General features: G+C 43.1%; 1 protein-coding gene across 2 annotated transcripts in view; it reads left to right on the forward strand.

Annotated features, from left to right (window-relative positions):
• PALM (paralemmin) overlaps positions 1 to 18,734 on the forward strand; it is a 109,858-nt gene extending 91,124 nt beyond the window's left edge. The window contains exons 3-9 of one of the 2 annotated variants that reach the window (XM_075825349.1): positions 122 to 202; positions 1,198 to 1,328; positions 3,925 to 4,045; positions 13,992 to 14,013; positions 14,140 to 14,199; positions 15,815 to 15,946; positions 16,732 to 18,734. In XM_075825349.1, coding sequence (XP_075681464.1) covers positions 122 to 202; positions 1,198 to 1,328; positions 3,925 to 4,045; positions 13,992 to 14,013; positions 14,140 to 14,199; positions 15,815 to 15,946; positions 16,732 to 17,249 — 1,065 coding nt within the window. In that variant the 3' untranslated portion in view covers positions 17,250 to 18,734. The remainder of the gene's footprint in view (positions 1 to 121; positions 203 to 1,197; positions 1,329 to 3,924; positions 4,046 to 13,991; positions 14,014 to 14,139; positions 14,200 to 15,814; positions 15,947 to 16,731) is intronic. The other variant, XM_075825351.1, reaches the window with a different exon arrangement.
• Positions 18,735 to 19,561: the final 827 nt, after the last annotated feature.

The following is a 19,561-nucleotide window of genomic DNA, read 5'->3' on the forward strand; positions in this document are numbered from 1 at the left end:
GGAACCACTGGTCCCATCACAGGCACATTTGTTTACTGGCTGTTTTAGGAGTAGTTCTGACATTTTACTATTTGAAAATAACATTCTGATATTTCTGCAACAAATTAATATTTTTTTTCAGGAAAAAAGACGGCGTCAGGTAGAAATTGAAAACAAAAGGCGCCAACTAGAAGACGATAGAAGACAGTTGCAGCACCTCAAAGTGAGTTTTTCATTATCTATCATTTATAATTGTCTCATTAGAGTGACATATCTTTCAGGGAGAACAATATTACTATATTGTTTCACTAACCCAATATAAATGCTCTCACTAACTGAGGATTAATTAATTTATAAAAACTTTTTTTTTATAGATTCCTGAAAAATATTCTATAGGTATCATGTCATTATTAACAAACATAATGGTCCACATTTACTAAGACTCTTATCCATAATTGAATCCCTCACTAGTAATAATAAGGCTCTATTCACATCACATTCTTTGTTTACGTCTAGCGTGTACGTCGGGAAAGCTCCCGATATACACGCTAAACATGTCCAAAGGGCTCCATTGTCGGACAGAGGCCAAAAGAGCATCCTTTTGTCCTCCGTCTGGCCAGTATTCGTGAGTATACCGTATTAAAAGGTATGAAATAGCGTAGTAGACTACACTATTCCATCCCCTGTTAATACTTACAGTTTTTTTTAACATGGTAGCCTATGGGTGATGGATGCCATTGTATGAACAAAGTTACAGGCATCCGTTAAACGGGAACGCGTTTTTCCCATTGATATCAGTGGACAGATGTTTGGAGGTGTTCTGCTTCAGATTGTTCGGAATGTTTTTCGTTCGTTTACGGCTTCAAAAATGGCCGAAAATAAGCCGTGTGAACATACCCTAAAGGTGTTTATGCAGTGGTGGAAATTGAGCTTGTTCTTATATAAAACTGCTAGTTTGCAAAAAGCAAAGTTGCATTTAAAAGCATGGGGAGCTACATACGGATGGACAGAGTCACTAACGAATCCTCTGGCATCATCACAAATGAGATTTTAATATGTGAACCCAGTAGACTACATTGAGAACAATTGCTATCCCTTTAAGCAGAGCAAAGAAACAGCCACGCGAATGGAGATGAGGAACTCCAGAAGATGGTTAAGACAAAATATCAGTAAATAAACTAATGAAAGTGCTAAATAAGTATTCCCTCTTATTTTTAGTCTAAGGCTCTACGGGAGCGCTGGCTACTTGAGGGTGCTCCAGCTTCCACCCCTGAGGAAGATGAAGCAACAAGGAAACAGATGCAGGAAGATGAGCAGAAAACCCAGGTGCTAGAAGAAAGTATTCAGAGGTATGTGGACGTAGCCCTGGTGTATATTCATGATGAATAAATGGTAAAAATCTCAAAACATAAAAAGTAAAATGTATTATCTCTGAAAGATGATGTGAAAGGTAATGCTAGGCTGCTGCTGAGTTGTATCTGGTTACGAAAAATGGGGGAACCCCACGTCAATTTTGTCATTTAAAAAAAACAAAAAAAACTACCCACTTTTTATAATCAGCCAGAATCAACATAGGAGCAGCAGCCTAGCATTATGATGGTGGGAAGGTCCGCGGTTTTTGGCCTTTCCCAGCCTAATAATACCAGCCTGTGGCCGCCCCTGTACAGGACCATCACTACAGACTGTCGGGTACTGGATCGTACCCAGCTCTTCCCAGCACCCCTGGTGGTGGTGGGTACTGGGGTAATAATGGGGGTTAGTGCTAGCCTTTTTACCGGCTAACAACAAGCCTCGTCTTAGTAATGGATGTCGTCAAACAGACAACTGCCATTACTAAGGAGCTAATAAAGTATTAAAAAAACGGACACAAGAATTTTTTTTTATTGAAATAAAAACTCCCCCACACAATCCTCGTTAACCATTTTATTTAAAAAAAACACAAAAACGTAGATCATCGCAGTAGTCCACCGGATCTACGACGTCCAATAGGTCCAGTGGAACTTGTAAAACAAAAAAAATAAAGTTAGCAATATGAAAAATATAAATACTTATACTCAACTACAGCAGTCTTAGGCTTCGTTCACATCTGCGTTAGGGCTCCGTTCTGACGTTCCGTCGGAGCTTTCCATCAGAACGGAACCCTGACTGAAACAAACGGAAACCATAGGTGTCCGTTTGCATCAACATTGATTTCAAAGAGCATCTGCATGTGTGGGAGAAGTTTGTGGGGGGGAGCTCCATGGGGAGCTCCATGATGCGCCAGAATTATTAATATCAATATTTTTGGTGCATCTCTAGATCCCGTGCGCCACAATAGAAACTACAGTTCATTGACCTCTAGTATTTATTGTGGCGTAGGGGAGAAGACATAAGGCTTCGTTCACATCTGCATCAAGGCTCCGTTCTGATGCGCCGTCGGAGATTTCCATCAGAACAGAAGCCTGACTGAATCAAACGGAAACCATAGGTATTGATATCTATGGTGACGGATCCGGTGCAAATAGTTTACGTTTATCTCCGTTGTGCAATGGTTCCGTGGTTTTGACGGAAGCAATACCGTAGACGACTATTGTCCCCTTACACTTAAACTTGTCAGACTTTAATCTTATTCAAATAGACAGCTTAAAGGTTTTTCTATATTTATTGTTCCTACCAATTTTACATTTATCCTTTACTTGAGCAGATCAATAAATAATGTCTACATAAACATATACAGTATATTAAACCTCACCGAATGCAGCTACATATTACGTTGAGAATTTAGAGCGCGTGTTGCAGCTTGACATTGTTCTTATTATTATTTCCATCGAACAGACACTTTCACATACAAAAAGAGAGGAAAAAGTTTTGTGCATAATCTTATAAAACTTCCTTTTAATCACTGTACTAGTCATCTTGAGAATACCGTTCCACAATTTGCAACCAAACGACTATTGTTCCAAGACTAGATCTGCTAACAACCTTTTATTGCATCCTTTGCAACTGATATGAGTATGTGCCCAAAGCTCTTTTACATGGACCAAGGATCAGGCAAACAAGCGTTCATATGAACGTTCATTCCCTGTGGGAACAGGGCAACAATCAGCCGATGAACAAGCAAAAGCTCGTTCATCGGCTGACCGTATAGTTTATGCAGCACAAAATCGTTGTCGGCAGCACATCTCCCTGTGTAAACGGGGAGATGTGCTGCTGATATACAATACCTCCTCCCCATACATTACTGATCATAGCTCTTTGTGAAAGGAGCAAACGAGCGCCGATCAATGATCAGCCTCCCATTTTTACGCCCAAAATTGGCCGATGTAAAAGGACCCTTATTGATGACACTGGTGGCCACTTCAGAGCGCGTTACTTATCTTCTAGCAATAGCTGGTTAATCAAGTAATGTAGCTTAGAGGCTATATCTGTACTACGTACAGTGGTAGAACAGTCTAGTAGCTATCTAGTTTAATTTCCCTTCCAAATCATTTTACTCCTTAATGTATGTTGGTAAATTTGAAAAGCAACCTTGGATTTTAGCGATCTTAAAATTATGACACGATCTTTACCTTGTCTCTCAAGTCAACCATTAGCTGTACCAGGAGGCTGTCTACAGAGTACTGTCACAGAGGCATAACTTGAAGCTCATGGGCCCCAATGCAAAATCGGTAACAGGACCCCCTACCTGCCGTGTGCCATTTATACTACTGGTGTCTTCTTATGTGGCAGAGGGGCTTTTTGGTCCCCACATGCACCAGCCTAGGTGCGAATTCTTCTACACCCCATATAACATACATTTTGCTGTATTTGGTAATTGCTCAGATTATGTATCATAACTCTGCTCTTTAGCAGAATATAGTCCTAGATGATATAGTACCATAGTAGACATATTGGGGCTTGTACCAATAACAGTTCTTCTGTAGTACTTTGCCAGACTAAAATTTATTTGTTTCCCCTTTCCCCCAGGCTCGAAAATGAAATTGAACTACTGGAGAGCGGCATGTCTAGCACATCCACCAAAGAGAGCTTAGCATCAGAGCCAGCAAATTCAGAACCTGAGAACCAAGAAGTGGCCAGAACAAACAAGGTGAAGTTCACTTTTGGGCATCAGTTTTTACCAGTGAGACATATTACTTACCTGGTCACACATTTCACCTCATGACACAATGTCCTTAAAAGTGGGCCTACTTTATTAAGAAAATTCTACCCCCATTAATTACACCTGCGCTTCATTTCAGGGCCAGCTGCTCCCCCTGGAACGGCTTACAAAACAGTTGACGATGTGATTGTACCTTCTATAGCTTTCAAAATGTCGGCTGTCGGTGATTTGGCTACAAGACCACCCCCACGGCTGCCTGCCCTTCTGCACCATCGCTAAATGCTTTTAGCGCATTCACAGATACAGAAGATTCTGCTGCCTGTGTGAACGTGTTCAGCCATGGTTTAGCGCCAGCGTAGAAGATCAGGCACCTGGGGAGGAAAGAGGCATGAGGCTCGGCCGTGCGACCACAATTCTTACACCACAATTGTGGGCAACCGTCAGCGAAAAGATGCATTGGATTTATTAAGAGGCGTGCGCCGCCTAATAAATCTATTGCATCTTACTCCAGAGGAGCAGACAGCTAAGACTGGCGTATGAAACGCCAGTCTTAGTAAATCTGTTCCATAGTGTTTTTAGTAACTGTGCAGTGTCCAGCCAGTCTAACTGAACTGTGTGCATGCTTTTCCTGTGGACCTGAGCCTGCATTGAGTGAATCAGCCTTTCTTAAAGCAGTATTATGGTTTCAGCAAATGAAGGTTATTTTTGTATGATGAAAATTTATAAGATTTTCCAAAATACTTTCAGATCTCTGCTGGTAGTCAATCAATGTAAACCCTCATTGCTTCCCTCTAAGGGATAAAAATATGTCCTGGTCATATGATGGACACAGCATTATAATTACTGTACAGGTATTAGAACCATGCCTTGTAATGCGCCCTACACCTGTGTGCCCGTTGCATGAGCATGGATAGACTTTTATCCCCTGGAACTATAGGCGTACCTGTAGGGGGTAAAGAGGTAGCAGTTGAACCTGGGGCCATGTGCCTGAATAAGCCCAGAGGCTCCTCTGCCACATAAGACACGAGTATTATGAATAGCACATGGTAGGTGGGATCTCTGTTGCAGATTTTGCACTGGTGCCCATGAGCTTTAAGTTACACCTGGATGCCTGGAAGCATACCTCCCAACTTTTAAGTATCGCAAAGAGGGACAACCAATTTTTTCCCTTTTAAGCCACGCCTCTAATCCGCCCAATCCCTGCCCATACACACCCACTTCAGCCCACACGGTATCATGCTCCCATAGGGCCTCTCACACAGTCTAATGCCTCCATAGCTGCCCCCATACTGTATAATGCCCTCATAGATGAACTCATACAGTATAATGCCCACACAGATGTCCCCATACAGTATAATGCCCACACAGATGCCCTATACAGTATAATGCCCCATAGCTGCCCCATATAGTATAATGACCCATAGCTGCCCCCATACATTATAGTGCCCCATAACTGCCACCATACAGCATAATGCCCCCATAGCTGACCCATACAGCATAATGCCCCCACAGCTGCCCCATACAGTATAATTCCCCTATAGATTCCCACATACAGTATAATGACCCATAGCTGCCCCATACAGTATAATGCCCCAATAGATTTCCCCATACAGTATAATGCCTCCATTGCTACCACCATACACTATAATCCCCCCGTAGCTACCACCATGCTCTATAATGCCCCCTTGGCTGCCACCATAAACTATAATGCCCCCATAGCTGCCCCATACAGTATAATGCCCCTGTAGCTTCCCTCATACAGTATAATGCCCCTCTAGCTGCCCCATACAGTATAATGCCCCTTAACTGCTTCATACAGTATAATGCCCCATAGTTGCCCCCATATAGTATAATGCCCCCTTAGCTGCCCCTAGTGCCAGTGCCCACATGGTGCCACAGTGCCCATGTAGATAGTGGCATACACAGTGCTCATGTAGATAGGGCCACAGTATCCCCTGTAGATAGTGCCACAGTGCCCATGTAGATAGTGCTACACCCCCCCTTAAAGATAGTGCCACATCCCCTGTAGATAGCGATACCCCCCCCTCCCTGTAGCCATTGGGACTCCCTCTTGGGGCGGAATCCCCAACCAGAGCGTCGTTGCCGCCATGGCTCGGGATTCCGCTCCAGGAGGAGCCACTAACCTCACTGTTCATATATGGACAGTAATGTCAGGGATTTCCTCTAGGAGTGGAATCCCCAGCCATAGCGTCAGCAACGCTCTGGCAGTGGATTCCGCTCCAGGAGGAGCCACTGACGTCACTGTCCATATATGTACTGTGACGTCAGGGATTCTCTCTAGGAGCGGAATCCCCAGCCATTGCGTCGGCACCGCTCTGGCAGGGGATTCCGCTATGGAGGAGCCACTGACGTCACTGTCCATATAGTCCTTTGTACTAATTCTGAAGCAGGGAGCTGACAGTTCCATGCTTCAGCATTGTGTTCAACTGTATCTGCGTCCTGAGGATGCAGATACCGTTGACCCCGGGAGTCCGGAACATACCACCGGCCCGCCCGGGACAGCAGGACACTGCTCAGAAATCCGGGACTGTCCCGCTGAATCCGGGACGGTTGGGAGGTATGCTGAAAGTAAACATTGAATGTTTCTATTGAATAACTGAAAGCAGAGAATTTAAAAAACCGTGAGGAATTCATACAGAAAGTATATTGGATAATTGTATAACTTTTCATTAAACAATGAAAGTGTTATGTGCTGAAAATGTTTTAATAAAAAGTATTTTGAATGTTTCACCAATTACACTGAGATTTTTATTAAAAAAAGCAAACAAAAAAAAACGATTTCAAAGGTGTAGATGACCATTAAGCCTATTGACAGACACCGACCAAAGACAGATATCTGTTGAAAAGTTTATCTGCCATGTTGGATTTTCTTGTTCCTTGTTGGGTGCAGTCCTGCAAACGACAGATCTGCATTCCATCACGAGAAGTCCAGACCAGGCCACACATCAAGGCAGAGATTGATTGGCAATTTGTCATTTTAACTTGTGGCCTACAACCTTCTCAGACCAACCATGAACGTCAGTCGTTAAGAAAACGGCCATCTGAAATCCCTAATGTATGGCAAGCATTATATGTATGACCAGTGTAAAACCTCTAATCTTCAGTCATGTATACCTAACTTCAAGGGTCAGCAACTGTTGGCCTCAATCTGTTATTCCAGCCAAAGGCTGTCAGGGCATGCTGGGAATTGTAGTTTCACAACAGCTGGAGAGCCGAAGGTTGCTGACCCCTGTAGACACAACTGACCTGATAACCAAAACTTATCACACCCTTATTCTATTCGATTATACTCTAAATATAATAGTCTTTTGTTTTTATGCCTTACTATGTTCACGTATGTGATTAGTTTATTGTAGGCAGTAGTGCCACACACATTGTGAGGTCCGCTAGCATTAAACAGCTCCATTATTATTCTTTGATAATACATAATTGTGTTAATATGAAGTCTATCATTCTCTATCTGTTGTGCTAACAAATAATGCAAACAATACAGTCTTGCAGCACTACAGTATACAATGGCTAAAAGCAGGGGCGTAGCTAAAGGCTCATGGGCCCCGATGCAAAGATTCTTCTTGGGCCCCCCTCCCCAAACTTCTCATGGCCGAAACTTCAATCGGAATAACGGAACCCTGTCACAACATTGACAAACGGAAACCTTTAGCAACGTTTTCGTCACCATGGAGATCAATGTTCCGTTGAGGGGTTACCCGACAGAAACCTTCAACAGAACCCCTCAACGGAAGGGCAACGGTGATATAAACACAGCCAAACACATATGGTAGGCTTAGATTTCATGTGTGATACTGTTTGTTGGACCCTGTATCTAACCTTAAGGTAGGCTGAGATACAGGGTCCAGCAGACAGTAATCTTATACAGTATAAGATTACTGTCTGCTGTGGGCCTGTATCTAAGCCTAACACATGGTAGGCTTAAAAAGGGTTGTCCAGTCCCTAAAAATTGATGGCCTATCCTCAAGATAAGCAATCAATAGCTGATGGGTCGGGGTCCAACTCCCGGGATCCCCGCCAATCAGCTGCTTTGAAGGGGGTGCAGAGCTCATACGAGCGCTGCTTCCCCTTCATTTCCCTTACTTGCTCACACTGTGAATCGCTGACACGTCCGTGTCGGCGATTCACAGTGTGATAAAGTGACCGGAATGAAGGGGAAGTAGTGCTCATACGAGCTCTTCACCCGCTTCAAAACAGCTAATTGGCGGGGATCCCGTGAGTCGGACCCGACCCATCAGCCCCAGACAGTAAGGGTATGTGCACACGTAGTGACCAAAAACGTCTGAAAATCCAGAGCTGTTTTCAAGGGAAAACAGACCCTGCTTTTCAGACGTTTTTTGAACAACTCGCATTTTTCGTGGCGTTTTTCGCGGCGTTTTTTATGTCCGTTTTTTACGTCCGTTTTCATTGGAGTCTATGAGAAAACAGCTCCAAAAACGTCCAAAGAAGTGTCCTGCACTTCTTTTGACGAGGCTGTATTTTTACGCGTCGTCGTTTGACAGCTGTCAAACGACGACGCGTAAATAACAGGTCGTCTGCACAGTACGTCGGCAAACCCATTCAAATGAATGGGCAGATGTTTGCCGACGTATTGTAGCCCTATTTTCAGACGTAAAACGAGGCATAATACGCCTCGTTTACGTCTGAGAAATAGGTCGTGTGAACCCAGCCTTATAATAACACACAGACAGTAATATTAATCTTAGCCTCCTCTTCGGCCGCAGCGGAGGTCCTGACTCCATCCAGGGTCGGGATGATGCGCAACGCATACCATTGTGAAGTCATGCACTGCACACAGCGCTGTGACGTCAGGACCGCCACTGCGCTCCGGAAGGAAGAATGTAAGTACTGTCAGTTACTATAGTAACGGGGGCCCGTGTAGTTTATTACTTAGGCCCCAGTTACTGTAGTAACTTTTCATTGATGTGGTCCGGGGGCCGCGGGCCCCCTGGCTTCGGGGCCAGGTCGCAATTGCGACCGCTGAAACCCCTATAGTTACGCCACTGCCTAAAATAAATCAGATGAGTATGTCCATAAAGCACATGTTTACTAATGCACAAAATTATATGAAAGGAAGAAATGAATATTTTGTAAAATGCAACTTTTGTAAATTGGAAATGTTAGTGTTGGGTTTTTCAGTTGTAGTGTCTGGGTATCAGTGACAGGGAGCAGAAATCTCACTCAAACCACTATTGACTGCAGGGTTCATGCACACGGCCGTATTGTGAATCTGTGTCACAACTGTGGGGTAATGTGGACCCACTGGACCGCTCCGCGGTAGCGGAGTAACAGCTGGTCAAACGGAAAGTCTATGACAGACACTAGGGCGAGAGTACCTGGTCAGTTGGCTTGTGCCGGACTATCGGAAGCAGGCTTGTGCCGGACTATCGGAAGCAGGCTTGTACCGGACTATCAGAAGCAGGCTTGTACCGGACTATCGGAAGCAGGCTTGTACCAGACTATCGGAAGCAGGCTTGTGCTGGATAACTGGACTTGAACACTGACGTCGTCTTGGACACTTGACTTGGTACGGACACAGGACACTTGACTTGGTACGTACACAGGACACTTGACTTGGTATGGACACAGGACAATTGACTTGCCACGGACACTGTACACTTGACTTGGCACAGACACTGAAGTCGTCACAGACACAGGACTTGACACCAGACGCGGACACTGGATATAGGACACAGGATAACACTTTGGAAGATTTGCAGACCAACACAGGGTTAGACACAACATTGCTCAGGCAATGTGGAAGTGGGCAGGGTTCTTTTTAAAGTCCTAGTATGCTGGGATCGGTTTAGGATGAATTTCCTGATGCGCTGGCCCTTTAAGACCAGGGACGAGGCACCTTACGGGCATCAGCCGGAGGAGAGAGCAGTGTGTGCTGGCGTCTCAGGGGAAGGACACGCCGGCAAGGCTTCAGAGTCCTGTGTTCGCAGCTGCCGGTGTGTGGGTAACACCGGCAGTCAGTGACGGCGAGCTCTAGAATCTGTTTTCTACGGAGCTGTAATAGGCATGCCAAATAGGTACATAGGGACCCTACTGTACCTCCGTGGGTCTTTGATTTCATACATAGGCATACAGATGTTTTTTTCTGTTGGTTTCCTTATTAATCCGTTAGAAATCATGGTATGCTCCATCGGATCCAATATGTATGGAGGCATTCACCCCTAGAACTATAACTTCAAAAAGACAATATGTCTGTACACGCGGAGTCCTACAGAGCCTGCGCAGCAATGCATGGAGTCTGTTCGGCTCTGTGCTTGCTAAAGGAGCTGCACAGTCTTTATGCACAGGACTCTGCTTATTGCTTGTATGGGCAAACTTAGGGCTCATAACACAGCAGTCAGTTTTTAACCCTTTCATGACCAAGGGTCATTGATGCCCCTGTGTCCAGGTCAAGTTTTCCATTTCTGATATGCACTTCTTTAAACGATAATATCTTTGGAACCGCTTTGACTATCACAACTATTTTTACTTTGTATTTTACAAGACTTATGAGGCTTTCATTTTCTAGATTGGCTTAATTAATTCCATGTTTTAAATTTTTATTATAAGCAGACAAATCACAAAGAATGTGGAAAAAAAACACTTTTTCTGTAATTTATATATATATATATATATATATATATATATATATATATATATATATATATATATATACACACACACACTGTACAGCTCTGTAAAAATAAAAATTTGTCATCTCCTCTCTCCATCACCCTGGATCGCTGTGAGCGGAGAGTGAAGAGGGTTATAAGGCTATATTCACATGAAGTGAAAAAAAGGGCAGTTAATAATGGGTCAACTGTCAATCTTTTATGGCTGTTTTGCATCACTGTGTCTCAAAATTTGAATCCATTTCCCGGCCGTCTGACCGTTTTTCTTCGTTAGTTTTTTTTTTTGTCCCAGCCACCTGTAAAAACACATCAGTGCCCATGTAGATAGTGACACAATACCACTGTAGATAGTGCCACATTGCCCACTGTAGCTAGTACCAGTGCCCACATAGTGCCACAGTTTCCACTGTAGATAGTGCCCACATAGTGCCACACACAGTGTCCATGTAGATAGTACCACACCCCCTGTATATAGCACCCCACTGTAGACCGCACCACACCCCCTGTAGATAGTGCCACTCCCTGCAGGTAGCACCACCCCCCTGTAGATGGCACAATCCCCTTGCAGATAGCACCATCCCCCTGCAGATAGCACCCCGCCCCCCAGAGTGCTGGCCGGGGATTCCGCTCCTAGAGCGAAGTTAGGTGGCGCTATCTATAGGGGGCTTTTTCAGGGGTTGTGTGTGGTGCTATCTATAGTGGGGGTTGTATTCCGGGGCTCTTAAAGCCCCGACAGACATGAGAGTGCAGCGCTGCTCACACTGAAGCAGCACTGCACTCATTGAACCCCGTTCCAGGTTGCCAACGTTTATATAAGTGACAACTGCACAAGGCATCAGCAGTTGAAACGTATATAGCCGTATGGCATTCGTAAAGGGGTTAATGATGGAAATTGTATTCTTTCTTTTGAAATTTTTCTCAGTAATTTATCATTAAATGGCATGATGTGTTATGTTATAGTACAAAATATTACATGTGAGTCACATAAGAAATATTTGCAAGGAATGAAACTAATTTCTACAGGAAAAATCATTCTTGTCATTGCAGGTATCTTGCAGTATATGCACTTTTAACAACCAATTTCCCGATAGTGAAAATTATCAGAACGGCGGTCATATCCGGGGTCATGTGGATGGCCAGCTTTAGAAACAGGAGGTGTAAATCAAATTAGATTTAACCTGGATTATTAATCCCAAATTTTGGCTGTAGTTTAATACACCCATTGTGTTACTAATATACTGTATCATGTTTAAATGGGCTATATGACAGTTACTAGCCACTCCTGTCATAAAAATATAAAACATCCCACATGTGTAATAGAATCAATAAGGCTAGGTTCACATTATGTTTGTGCTCTGCATACATTGCATACACCTGGAAATGCTTCTGACGTGTATGTTTTAAGGGGGTTTTACACTGGGCGATTATCGGGCAGACAAGCATGCATAGAACGCTCGTTCCCGATAATTGCCTTGTGTAAACAGGGCAGCGATCAGCAGATGAACGAGCAAACGCTCGGTCATCTGCTGGTCGTATCGTTTAAAAAAAGTGAAATATTATCGTTGTCGGCAGCACATCTCCCTGTGTAAACAGGGAAACTTGCTGCCGACATAATAATGATGTATGGGTACGAGCGATCAGAGTAACGAGCGCTCGTCCCCATCCATAGCACACAGATTTTCTGTCTGCAGTTTAAGATGAGAATCTATAGCTTTTGTGAAACATATAAATATAACTACTTTTGCATGTTCTATGCATTGTATTCCGTACTCCTGTGCCTGAATTAAGCCTTTGGACCCATTTTTGATATGGATGTTTATTAATAAATATATCTTTGACCTCTTGTATTGGGCTTTGCATATGTTTTGCATTATTTTGATAATCAGTACAACTTTCCTAGAGTAATTAGACCATACACTGCAGTGGCGTGCATTCCACATAACACATGCTTCAATACCAATTATGTGTTATAGCTTTTATATTAATAAAATAGCGGACCCCATAACCCTAGGTGCAGGTATATGAACATCATAGAAAGGGAGCTACCCTATACAGGCATTTCAGGTCTTTAGAAAAGGCCCCAAGGGCTGCCGTGTGATAGTGCCTGGATTCTAAAAAGTTTGGATATGCCCTATTAGATGCCTGTAGAGATTGAATTAAAAGTCTCCATACATAGGGAATTGCGGGTCTTTTATCAAAACAGAAAAACTGGCCTTGTTGCACATATCAACCAATCAGAGCTCAGCTTTCATTTCTAAAACTGCTCTGGAACATGAAAGCTGCACTGCCATTGGATGCTCTTGCATTGGTGCAGGTTAAGAAATAAAAGCTGAGCTCTGATTTGTTGCTTCAGGCAGGGCCGGCCAGGATAGATGGCGCCCCGTGCAAAATCTTCTTTCAGCGCCCCACCCCATCATAAAGAAAATTCCCCATAAAAAAATTATAATGCCCCCCACAATATAATGCCCTTTATAGTGCCCCCAGACAGTATAATACCCTCTTTAGAGCCCCCCAAACAGTATAATGTCCCCTAAGTGCCCCCACACGGTATATTGCCCCCCGCACAGTATAATGCCTCTTTAGTGCCCCTCACACAGTATATTGCCCCCCGCACACTATAATGCCTCTTTAGTGCCCCTCACACAGTATAATGCCCCCCATACAGTATAATGCCCACCTTGTAGATAGTGCCAAACAGCCCCCACCTCCCCCTTATAGACAGTGCCATACAGCCCCCCATCTCCCCCTAGTAGACAGTTCCATAGAGCCCCCCACCTCCCCCTTGTAGACAGTGCCATACAGCCCCCACCACCCGCTTGTAGACAGTGCCCCCCAAACAAATAAAAAATATATACTCACATACGCCCCATTCCCACGACGAATGGAGCTGCTCCACAACGTCATCACGCCTGTAGCCTAGTAAATAGCAGAGCAGGGCGCATGGCAGGGCTTAATAGGATCAGAAGGATGGCAAACCTGGGGGCCATCATTAGGTCCCCAGGCTGCCATGACAACCATCTGCATCTCACAATCGCGTCCGGGGTGGGGCGATGGGATATTGGACGGCACTGCCCTCCCCCTCTTTCCAGATGCTGCGGTCCCTATTGACTGAGGCATCCTAAGTGGTTAAACGGCCGGGATTGGATTTTCTTCTATCCCGGCCATTGCAGTGAGGTATCGGCTGTTACATACCCCATATTGTTACCTGTAAATTTACTTGCTTCCTATCACAGACGCATGTCAGAATACACTAATTCCCTTTTGTTTTATTTCAGACTATAGCGAACACTGCCAGGGGTAAGTTATACAGTATTTCCAATTTGGGTTTCATTAAGGTGGATACAAGGAAACTTTCTGATTGACTCAATTTCTGCGCTTACAGCTACATGTCATCTAAAGTATCGCTTTGTATTCCCTCTATAGATCAGAGCGTTTTACAGTCCCCTGCTAAGAAAACAGATAGTCCAGATATGATGAGAGCAGGTAAGTGAATGTGAAACCAAGCAACCAAGGTTTGCAACATCTCAAACTGAGCTGGGCATTACTTGGCTGTCTTAGCATTCAGGAAAGAGGCATGGCTAGGCTCTACTGATGTTAACATGACTGGTCATATAACATAGCCATGTATTCTGAAAATAAAAGCAATAATTCCATATGCTAAAATGCGGCACCGCATGGGATTTGGACACTGAAACGGGCATTGGTAGCCTAATCGGCTTGCTTCGCTTTTGAACTGCCATAAAAGAGGTCTTGGGGCTGAGGCTACAAACAGATTTTTGCGGGTGACATTGTCAATAGCAGCTATCTCATGACGGTGACAGTCGCGTCTTCTGTGAGACTCGCATGCAATATCTTTCACCCTATGCCTTTCGTCTTGATATTTTTTCACACGATAGTTTAATGAAAGTTTCGTGTATATGTGACTGTTGCGTGACTAACTTTGCTATGGATTGCGACTGCTATTCTACAAAAAGTCTGTATGTAACCTGAGCCAAATAGAGCCCATGCACAGACAGGTTCTGTCCCTATAGAGATCAGTAATCTGTGTCAGTCCGTTATACATGGATAGATGATGGATGATAAAGTATATGTATGGCATAACACTAGTGTGCCAGGAACCTTACTTAGTGATTACAAATTGCTTTTGTAGCGCTTTCCAGAGGAAACGCGCTAATGGAAATGGTGGTCGGCACATTAATCCACTACCCCTCTCCTGTCATCTGTGCCTGTTTTGTTCCTCAGATGTCATTCCTCCCCATTTTTTACTTTGAAACAGGCACAGATGATAGTTTGGATATATCCTGACCTAATAACACACAATGACTGCTGCTATTAAATTATAGTAGGCTAAAAACTTAAAGGGAACCTGTCACTAAACAGCTAAACAGTAGGACAGTACACCTCAGTACACTGTGCATGCGCAGTGCACTGTCCTCTGCTTTACATACACCATGCGCAGGAGTTCAATGCTGCTCCCGGGCTCAACTCAGTAAATTCGAAGTTCCTTTAGTAACTGTTCCCGAAACGGCCATTTTTGACGTGGGCAGGTTTGAAACATTAAACTACAGCTGCTGGTGGATTAGTGGCTCCAAACCTATTGACGGGCTCCCCCTTTAAGAAAACTCTTAGATTAATATAGAAACAGTGACACCTACAGCCTATATCAACCTCACATCAAGATCTGGAAAATAAAATTTTACAATTATGAATGGTGTCTTGGAAAACATGTTTGGTTTTTTTACTTCACCTTTAAATAAATCGTTGTGAATCAGATCACGGACGCCATACAATATTAGTACAGGAAAGAGTCCTTACAGTCAGCACCATACAGCAATGATGCATTGAAGCCCAACTGTGCTGATCACGGTCTGCTGCTGGTGGCTCTGGTTTCCTCACAGCATGAATAATATTCTGTGCCAGGGATTAAGCAAACTGAAGGAAATGGCTTGTGCCCCTGCTATCTCCCTGCATCGCTGTTCTCACTTTAAGCTCACTCCCTCCTCTATCTACCTACCCTTGCTTGCTGCCCCCAGCAGGATAATGGGAGGGATTGAGGGTTATTGTGAGATTTAATGTCACTGTCCTGTTTGTATCCCAGCAATGTACTCTGTGGAGATTACAGTAGAGAAGGACAGAATCACAGGGGAGACTAAGGTCCTTTCTAGCAACACTGTGCTCCCTCAAGAGCACCCCCTGCAGGGGGTCAAGGTGTATGAAGATGAACAAAAAGGTAGGGTGCTCTGGAAGGTCGGTTTTTTTCCTCCCCAGGAGAAAATTTCAGTAGGAAACATCTGATCATGTCCCTTAAATGATACAATGTGGGCCAAACTTTGAAGAATAAAAGGCTTGAATATTCTGTGTGAGCCTTTGGTTATTTTCACCCCCCCCCCCCCTTGTTTCCACGAATACATATTGTACTGTGTTCTTTTCGGTTACCCTTTTCCATAATACTTAGAATTCTCTGCACATAAAGTTGTTCTGTATTTTCACAAAGCAATTTTTTTAAGAAGTAATTTACAAACTGTGGTTGTAAAATTATATTGTATTTGTTTTCTATACTGAATTGCTAATTTTTGAGGAACCAGTTTCTTATTGTTTACCTTGAGGGTATGTTCAGACGCAGTGGTTTCAGATGTTAAACGGGCGTTTTACGCCTCGAATTACGCCTGAAAAAATGGCTCCATTACGCCTACAAACATCTGCCCATTACTTGCAATGGATTTTACGGTGTTCTGTTCCCACGAAGCGTAATTTTACGCGTCGTTGTCAAAATACGGCGCGTAAAATGACGGCTCGTCAAAAGAAGTGCAGGACCCTTCTTGGGACGTTTTTGGAGGCGTTTTTCATTGACTCCATTGATCAGGAGTTGTTTTCGCCTGAAAACAGCTCCGTATTTTCAGAAGTTTTCAGTCTAGCGTCTGAACATACCCTTATATTTCAACTACGTCTTTTCATGTTTTGTGTGTCCACAATATGTCATATATTTCCCTTATAATCTCTTTAATTCGTCTACAGTTGTACATGCAGTGAGATCAGAGGTTGCAGTTCCTAATGATACAGTCCACCAACTCAGTTCCACAGAGGTGGAGGATCTGATCCACAAGGCAGGAGAAGCAACTCTAAGTGAAGTTTCCCTGACATCAGATGAAAAGTCTTCAATCCAAAGAGCATCTCCTCGAAAGGAAATCCCCGGTGTACAGGCTCGTCCTCCTGAGGCATCACCGGGTCCAGAGCTACCAGTTACCATGATTTTTATGGGCTACCAGAATGTTGAGGATGAGAATGAGACAAAGAAGGTTCTGGGCTTGGAAGAGGCCATCACTGCTGAACTGGTCGTTATTGGTGATGGAGACCCACAGCCGGCTGCTGACGGAGATGTACCAGATAAGGCCCAAAACCCTCCTAATGGTGCTCCTGTAGAACCTCCCAACAAGAGTGAGAAGCCAGAGACCAATGACACAGCAGCACCCAAGAGTGGAGAGCAGGATCTAACTATGAAGAAACAGAGATGCAAGTGCTGTAGCGTGATGTAAGCAGATAAAGGTATGGAAAAGGTGTGCCTTTCCTCTAACCATCATACACCATAAAGCCTGAAATTGGAGTTTGTACTTTACCATAATTCCTGGATGGACAGCTACTACCCCTAAGCCTTTAGTTTATAAAAGGGGTACTCTTTCTATCCACCTCAGCCTTTGAGGGAGTACCCTCCATGATCCAAAACTTTTAACGGTGGTCTCTTTTCTGCTATATATATTGCTCCTTAATAAATCTGAGAGGACATTCTCTTAATAATCCACAAATAATATGGGTAATATCTCATCCATTCTATCCTGCGTTTGCCGGCTTTCAGACTGGGAAGGAGACTTCCATTTACATCACCTTCAGATGTATGAGAGGAGCTTCACACGACCAGCAAGTGTTCATTCTCCTTCCTGGCTATATTTGCTCCTGGCATTTCCTTCTGAAGAATCTGCAGCTCTCTCTATATATTATAAAACGCTACTGCCATTTTGTATCAAGTGAAAACACCCAGTGACAAATCTAGTAGATCCCCCTTATCTCCTCTACCTCCTATGATCATTTTTATAACCATCGACCTGAATTGTATAGAGGGAATCTCAGAAGATCTAAACGGTAGGCTGAACACACAAACAAATGGAAGAATTGAATGCTGTGTACATTTTTTTCAAATGAATGTATTACAACATTGGGACATTTCAGGAAAGAATGTGAATGAGAAAGGAGACCAGGTCAATACGGCTCATTATTCTCTCGAAAACTGCAGATATTGAGAATTTCAGTAGGTTTACATTTTCTGATAATAATTTTTACAGTTGAACAGCAGAAGGATGAGAACTAGCAATTTTGGCCATTTTTATGAATATGGAAAAACACACTAGATTACCCTACTCTTCTAAAATAACCTAAATGTATTACCAGCGTATAAAGATGCTAAACTGATTAATAGCAAAATTCTTTCCATTCCCAGTATCAGTGTTTTGTGAGTACAACTTGCATCGTGTTAGAACCCTGTGTAGGTCCGACATGTCATTTGGAACGTGCTCAAGATTATTGTTACAAGTATAGTCACTTGAATTGGGTTTTGTGTTTCATTCAGAGTGAAGTTTGGATTTGTGATATGAAAGTATTTATGTTATGTTTATTTTATTTTTTATCCTTTAGCTACCGTATTTTATTTCATATTCTGCAAAACATTGTAATGATGTGACTAGAGAGTTGCTGCAGGTTCTACTGATATCCCTATAACCTTCACCCTCTACCCTTTTACCAATGACCCTTGTATGTTAACTGTGAACCCTACTATCCTGGCTGACTGTGTGCCCATAGTGCGGGACATGAAGCTGGGTGGAGCCCATAGGCCCCAGCAGGACTTTCAATATATTGGTGCATCTGTCTCTTGCTCTGCCTGCCTGAAAAGTACCCATCTCAAAACCTCCCCTATTTAGATTTCAAATGTAAAAAAATAGTAAGTAAATAAAAAGTGTCATTTAATCTCACAGTGCAACATGGTTTATGTCTGAATGGCTGAGTAAAAAGCAAACACAGTTTCTTAAATAAAATCATGTTGTACACCCACAGACAGTGATACACTCATACTGGTACCATGGCATCCATACAGGCAGTTAAATACAACTAAATCTTTATTTAGACGAATGTGTGGGAAATCGACCGTGAAAATTTGATGTTTTTCACGGCTGATTCGCACCCGTGCGGGACGCGTTTTCACAGATCCCTCATAGACTTGAGTCTGAGGGGATCCGTAAAAACTGACAATAACAGGTCATGTCCTATTTTTTTACGAGCCCTTCACACAGTCCATTAAAACAACAGCCATGTGAATATCCCCATAGCAATACATGCAGCCGTGTGACGGCCGATTAAAAAAATAACAGCTGTCACACGGACGATTTATATGTTCATCTGAATAAAGCTTTACTGTATGAACAGCCTCTAATAATGTGTCCATATGCAATGCACAAAGCAGTCCGGAACCAGCTAATAAATATTTCTGCATGCGTTTCATTAAATTATGGTGAATTTGTAAAGTTAAAATATAGCTACGGTAATTACATTTTCCAATTTTAGCAGCACTCATCACAGATAATGTAAATGTAAGTCATGATAGAACAATATATAAAAAAAAAAAAAAACATTTTTTCCATGCCTATATTTGAAATTTTCCATTCTATTTGCATCATAGTTTTTGTACTAAATTGCTTAAGGGTTATCATTATTAGAATCTACAGTATGGCTTAGCCTAGATTAGTCTTTTTTTTTCTTTTAGTTAGACAGTTAACGGGCAAATATAATGTCTAGCCCTAGT

This window comes from Rhinoderma darwinii, chromosome 1 (assembly GCF_050947455.1).
Source record: "Rhinoderma darwinii isolate aRhiDar2 chromosome 1, aRhiDar2.hap1, whole genome shotgun sequence".
NCBI lineage: Eukaryota > Metazoa > Chordata > Amphibia > Anura > Rhinodermatidae > Rhinoderma > Rhinoderma darwinii.